The sequence below is a fragment of the Anas platyrhynchos genome, chromosome 2 (assembly GCF_047663525.1).
Source record: "Anas platyrhynchos isolate ZD024472 breed Pekin duck chromosome 2, IASCAAS_PekinDuck_T2T, whole genome shotgun sequence".
In the NCBI taxonomy this organism is placed as follows: domain Eukaryota; kingdom Metazoa; phylum Chordata; class Aves; order Anseriformes; family Anatidae; genus Anas; species Anas platyrhynchos.
The window spans coordinates 46875767-46882561 of record NC_092588.1 but is presented as its reverse complement, the minus strand read 5'-3'; the positions used below and the strand labels follow the sequence as shown (position 1 = coordinate 46882561).

The 6795-nt window shown below is 37.1% G+C and overlaps 1 protein-coding gene across 1 annotated transcript; it reads right to left on the bottom strand.

Annotated features, from left to right (window-relative positions):
- Positions 1-800: 800 nt before the first annotated feature.
- Positions 801-4056, bottom strand: PPDPFL (pancreatic progenitor cell differentiation and proliferation factor like). The gene is made up of 4 exons (XM_005010200.6): positions 3898-4056; positions 2889-2978; positions 2701-2800; positions 801-2311 (listed from the first exon to the last, which is right to left on the bottom strand). The coding sequence occupies exons 1-4, from the start codon at positions 3950-3952 to the stop codon at positions 2299-2301; spliced, it is 258 nt and encodes an 85-aa protein (XP_005010257.1). The 5' UTR covers positions 3953-4056; the 3' UTR covers positions 801-2298.
- Positions 4057-6795: the final 2739 nt, after the last annotated feature.

Here is a 6795-nt window from a genome sequence, read left to right as displayed (position 1 = left end):
ACAAAAATAAAATCTAATTTCTTAGAAATAGCTATAGTCCTTACAGTTAATCCTTACTCTTGTCCATACAATATATGTAGTATGACAGTACGATACTTTTTTTGTAGTATGACATATGATACTCTCATAAAGTCTCTTTAGCTCACATGTAGGCAAGAAAATTCTTGAAAGAAAAATGCAAATTTATATTTCTTCCAAATTCTAGCCACCTTGACATTGCAAAACAGAATCTGTAAGGCCATCACTGTTGTATACTTGGAAGTGGTGGTGTCACAGTCTCTGGGGGTGTTCAAGGAAAGGTTGGACCTGGTGCTTAAGGACACGGTTTAGTGGGTGATATTGATAGTAGAGTGATGGTTAGACCAGATGATCTTGGAGTTCTCTTCCAACCTTAATGATTTGGTGATTATTATTTACATTTTGTCCTACCCGAATTCAGATTTTATATATGTATAGTTTCTCAATCTTAAATTCTCTCTATTTTTTTTCCTTTCTTTCTTCTACAGCTTCAAGAATCTTCAGAAACAGCTTGAATCACCCTTCCAAGATTAACAGTCGCAGATTCCTCTTCCCTTCTTTTACAATACAAGGTTACATTAAAATGTGTCTTTTTCCTACATTATGTTCCATCCCTCTTTTTTTCAACTCACATAAAAGTTTAAAGTGGCTAACGGAGGAATGTCACTCCTCTAAGTTTTCAGTGGAATTCTGAATTTTTCTACTTTACATGACCAAAATAACATTTAATACCAAAAACAAACAAGAAACAGTGAATAACAGTTTGTACTAGAGCCCCAAAATAAGTCACATTAAATCTTTATTAATACAAAAAAAAAAAAAAAATCTTTATGTAAAAAATAGTTCATTCTGTACACTTAGAGAAAGGATAAAGATGAAGCTGCACAACAAAAATAAGATAAAAATATACAACAAGGCAATTTAAAGATTCCTGAAACTGTGTGCTTATCATTGTGTTCTTTTCTGCTGTCATGTGCCAGGCACCCATTACCTGCACCAAAATTATAAGCTTCCTGAAACTGGTGCTTGATATACTTTAGATTTTTAAGCATAACCATAACAACTACTACTTTATAATGCAAAAGTTACACTTATATTGATGTTTGCGATTGTTACTTCATCCAGTGATGGACAAAGGTCAGATAGATTTGGTGACAGTACATCAAAAGGTTGCATAGATGCACAGAAGTGATGTCATCCAGCAAAATATTTGTAATTTTCTATGACCATTGATGCATTTCAGTCATACCCAGTAGAATAAACAACCTGATGTACTGCTTTGCAGTGCTGAAGGCCAAATGAAGGTATACTAGAGTACATTTCAAAGCAAGATTCATGACAAAGGTAGACTTGGTTAATAACATTATTTGAGTTGAACATACTGCCAGTTCCTAGACCTAAGAAACTAGGCTGACAGACAGCAGTGAATACTAATAGTCACTTGAGAACAAGTGGGTCTTTAAGAGGCAGGTGAAAGTAATCTAAAAGTAAAACAGAGCTGCAGGTATCAACTCTGATTACGGTTGCTCTTCTGCTTGGCAAATGTCAGTGTCCATTAGGATTACTGGTTTCTTGTATCTCTGCTATTTTATCCTTAAACATGCATAGACGTGAATGAAAGTTGTACCTATGCATTTAAGGTTGGCATCTACACACCCAGCTGGAACAAGGAACAAACTGATTACTGTTTCTTTGTGTAATCAGGCTTTATAAAACCAAAGTTATTAGCAGGCATGCTTGTAAACTCTGCTCACTGTTAGTGCTACTTAATACATGATAAAAACATACACCTTACAGTCTGGAGCAGGACTGCTCTGTTTTTATCCTGTTTACAGCAGAGTGATTGTCTACAGAGCTGACATATTTGAGGTAAAACTTAGATACAGTATCAGCTATTGCAAAGTCATACCATAAATATATTTCTCCTAAACCTACACTATCTTACATCGTTTTTTTCCTTTTTCCTTTTTTCTAAGTATCCAGGTAAGTCATCAGGATATCAGGATATTTAATCCAGGTAACTTTCATTAGTCATCTCAAATTATAGTAACTCTGTAATGAAAAAGGTAAGTCATGGACATGTCCATTAAGCAACTTTGTTTAAGCTACTGCCAAAACTTTTTTTGGTTTTTTTTTTTTTTTGAAAGTACACCTTTCCTCTCTCTTAAACGTTTTGTTGTCTTCTCGCAGTTGAACCCAGACATTCAGAAGATCCCAAGCCTCTTGGAAAAATAAGTCTGTGCATAGTATCTCAGTCGGTAATTCAGTTTGCTGTCATATTCAACTGTTGGCACTGCAGAAGTATATATACAAAAAGGTTATGTGTAAGATTATCATTACTTTTTCCACAAAGGTATTTATCTGCCTAAGTATTTTTGGATTCATTCATGTAATCTTTTTAACAAAGTAAAATGGAACTGCATAAGTAGGTGTGCAAGTGCTACGGGTAGATGATTTAATAAATATTGCTACAAATGACAATAATAGTCACTAGCAAAATACATAATATGAGTCCAATTATTAAAATGAAAATGTGGGACGCTTCTGAAGCCATACCCTTGCAGTATCTTTTATTTAAGTCATCAAAATAGCATTGTTCCCCCAGATTGTTTTAGCTGATTATGACTTGTTTAATAACACTTTTACCAAAGGGAAAACACAATGATTAAGAACAGGACTCACCTGCTTGCAGATAGTGTTTTTCTGCCAACAGTTGGTGGAGATGGTTCACAATGGAAAAAGCTTTTTATCCACCAACATTTATCAAGTAATTCAGGTAACCCTGGAAAAAGGGAAAAAGCTCGCACTGTTAGACACTAGCAGAATAACAAAGAGAGAGAATCCAGAATACTGCAAGAAGGGAACAATACCATGAAATGCTTTGTCCTGGTCTGCAACATTCACAGGATCTGAAGAGCAGGAGGAGCTGGAAGAAACACTGGATTCTGAGTTCTGTCTTGCTGTTCACAGAAAAGAAGGACATACATTATGGAAAAAATGAATGGATTTCTATACCAATACATTTTCAGACCTGCTACTATCTCAGAAAACAATGTTTGTAAAAAATAAACTTAGCTACAGGCACTTAGCTGCTGAGTATGGCTTCAATATTTTATATACCAATTTACTTTGGTTGTTTAGGTGTAAGCTTTTAACCTGAGATCAAAATGATCTCAGTCTACTTACAAAAGCATGTTGAGATCTGCTTGTACAGGTTTCATGAAATCAGCAATGTATCTCATGATCATTTACACATTATACTATAATCAGGCACAAAACAACATCTATACCTTCCATTGTGGTACAATTAAGAGTACTGTATTTGTGCTATAGCATTGCACCTTGTGCTACAGGGTCTTAAAAAGACCAGATGTAGTCTCACACTGGCAACTGCTTCATGTACTAAGAAACAAATCTGTGAGTTGATAATGCATTCTAAATCTGCAAAACAAATATGAAATACAGCTAGAAGCCAAGATTTGTTTGCCTAATGTTTTTTCAATGTCATGTTTTACAGTAAGAAGACTGATACCATGCATTCCTAATGAGCTATTCTAAAGAGAAAAAAAAAAAAAAAAAAAAAAGTAGGTGAATAACCAGAAGCAGATACTCATTAAAACTGCAGCTCCTGGACAGAGGAGAAAAAAAAAAAAAAAAAAAAAAAAAAAAAAAAAAAAAAAAAAAAAAAAACCAAACTCTCCGAGCAAGTCAAAAAAAAGACCACAGCAAAAACACCCTCTTGCCTCCAGCTCATTCAGAAATCTCCCGAAACAATTCCTAACTTTCTCCTGCGGCAACAACTCGGGTGTCTCTCAGCCCCCGGAGCATCCCCGAGACCGGGGGATCGCGGGGCAGCTCCGCACCCCCCAGAGCACTTACTGCGGTAGTACTGGTTCTTGGCCAGCAGGCAGCCGGCGGAGGGTACTGAGGCCATAGCAGCAGGGAAAACGCTTCTCTCCGGTGGAGAAGCAGACGTCGGGAGGACCCTATATAGATGGGTCACGGCGGCGGGCGGCCCTCCCTGGGGGCGGTGGGACGGCACGGGATGGGATGGGATGGAGCCAGCTCACGCCGCGCTGCTGCCCCCAACCCGTGTCCCCTCCGTGCTACCAACAGTACTGACAGTGGCATGTGCTTGGGGCACAGCCTGGGACTTCTTCCTCAGGACACTTTTCCGTAGTGCATTAAAAAAAAATAAAAATCTTCCCCTCGATAAATGCACAACCCTCTTTACATTTTTTTTAAACCTTATCTCAAGGCAAATTGTCGTAAAATGTGCTGCCTTCCCTCTCACAGTCTTTAATGGTGAAAAAGTAACTTTGGCTATTTGAAGTGCTCCTGCTCCACAAGGAAGTATTTTATCACTATTTTTTTTTTTCATAACAAGAGTCATGGGTCAGAATATGGGTGGTGTGTGATATACCATGGTACTGCAATGTATCTGACCGCCTGAGTACTGTGCCCTATCTCAGATGATAAGGACATAGTTCATAGTAGTTCCTCACGTATTTCTAAGCATATAAATCGTACTGCAGGGAAACTTCTTGTAAGATAAAACTTGTACAGCAGCTGGGCCAGATGAGCCTTTTTACTGACCTGCTGCCTGAATCTTTGACAACGTGGTGGTCTTTCCTGAGCAAAGTCTGAAGGGTCACCTTTGTGACTGAGACATAAAACAGTTTGCAGCTAGGCTGGTACCAAGAACTTGCATGAATTAACTATTATGTTTATCTTGTTATGTAAAAAAGCACCAACAAAGTAGAAAATTCTGCAAGTGCTTTGATAACCATTTCATAGCTCTTCCTTGCCCTGTGTCTGGGCATCTGTAGTGGCAACACTGTGTCCTGACTGAGCTAGTAACATTGTCTTTTACTGTATCTGCCATTCTTTTCCAGCTTTAAGAACTTGATTTAATATACTCATAACCTTTTCAAGGTCATTACTTTAAAAAAAAAAAAAACAACAACAAAACTGTTCAGGATCTAAAATGCCCGTGGTTTAGGCACTGTATTTGGTAAGAATGCAGGCATAAGCAGTTCTGCAGCAATCCTCATGAATATCTACCCACATTGGAGTTACAACAAAACGATCAGGAGCTGGGGAAACACCAGCTCTGTGAAACTTTAGCTTGCTTCATGGCTGCATGCATATTATTTTAGCATATAATTTAGTGTACATGGTCATTTACTGGTTTTGTTTTTGAGTCCTGTTTCATGCATTGCACTGGAATAGAAAGTCATAATTTGATGAAAACTTTTCCACTGTTTCTCCTACTCAGTCTGGCATTATGTCCTATCTATTGTACTCTCTTCAAGTAATGCTCTGAATACAGACCCATGTATTTTGCCAGCATTTTTTCTGCCATGGTTATTTTGACAGAATGCTTCTAAAATACTAGTACATTTATTTTCACAGAATTACAACTAAGGCGTGCTATTATCTTAAGTTGACAAGCAGGAGTTCTGAGATTCAAAGGAGCACAGATAAAAGAAATCACACAGCTTCCATGTCTCATTTGAGAGAGGTCTAGGACTTGATTTTTATACCTATTCAGTACTATGCCACATTTTATTTACCCACTTATAGCTCTCATTCACTTCAGATCCAGATTTAAGCATTCAGTCCCTTGATAGGAGATCAATAAGGGGGATAAGAATCAGATTCTTATCAGACTGAAAAAATAGGTTGGGGCCATCTATGATAAATTTATTGTAAGTAAATCCCATAGTGTCAATTTCAAACTCAGGAGCAAGGTTATAATTTAGCTTTCATGACAGCATAAAGTAGCTTTAACCCCCAGCCAGTCCTTTTCTCCCTTGGAAGCCTTTGCTGCAGTCACTACTCACTTTTCATGATGTGGAAGTCCTACTTAATGTACTCTAAGATCTCTGCAACTTCACAAGCTTCAGCTCATATCCACGTTTCATGCCAAAAGAGACAGGGTCCCCAGAAAACAAAAGGTATATAATCCCCAGTTTTATAGTAATGCATTTACAGAAGGAGTATTTTAAGTCTTTTGACTGACTAATACTGTGACCTTAAAAAATATGTTCCTTTAACATTTGTGTATGCATAATTATAAAATAAACCAAACATTGGATTATATGTCATCCCATGAATCATAGAAACTTATCAAATGTATAACTTAGATCTAAAAATTAAAGTAATGTGACACATTAACTGAATGAATCTCCCACCTAATCCTGCCAGCATTACCTGGTATAACCCATTTTCAGACAGTAAAATATTTCAGTAACAACAATAAAAAACAAAGGAACTGTCTATTTTGAGCTTCACCTTGAAGCTGATCTGTTAATTATTCACTAAAAAAAGTTTATCTAATAAACATGGCTACTCTTTCAGTTCTTGGAACACATGAACAGGATGCCTATCTTTTCTGGGACATGTTTTGGCTGTTTTCTTCTATGCATTTGTGCACCAACTTTTTGAATTTTCCTTGTTGCTTTACCTTATGGAAGAGTAGTGTGACATTTGAAATTGTAGTGTTGCTTTGTGCCTGTGTCCCTGGAATGACTGCACAGGTATTCTGCTATAAATGTTTAGAGAGATGCAAACAAATTCTGTGAAAGCATCTCTCCACATGCATATGCAGAAATGTATATTTTAAACAAATGGTGGTTGACTATTCCCTTCTTCCAGGCTTCTGGAAGAGCAGATTTTGCACATCTTTAATTGTCCAGTCTCATTGCCTACCCACAAGTAACATTTCCATCAAGTTTTGTAGAGAAAGATTAAATTACTCTTATTTGAAGGAAA

Excerpts from the sequence above, each read along its gene's own strand:
- PPDPFL (XM_005010200.6), bottom strand. The coding sequence starts at position 3,952 with ATGGCCTCAGTACCCTCCGCCGGCTGCCTGCTGGCCAAGAACCAGTAC. Across the intron at positions 2,979-3,897 it reads CAAGAACCAGTACTACCGCA|CAAGACAGAACTCAGAATCC; the intron begins GTAAGTGCTCTG and ends TTCTGTGAACAG. Across the intron at positions 2,801-2,888 it reads CCAGGACAAAGCATTTCATG|GGTTACCTGAATTACTTGAT; the intron begins GTATTGTTCCCT and ends CCCTTTTTCCAG.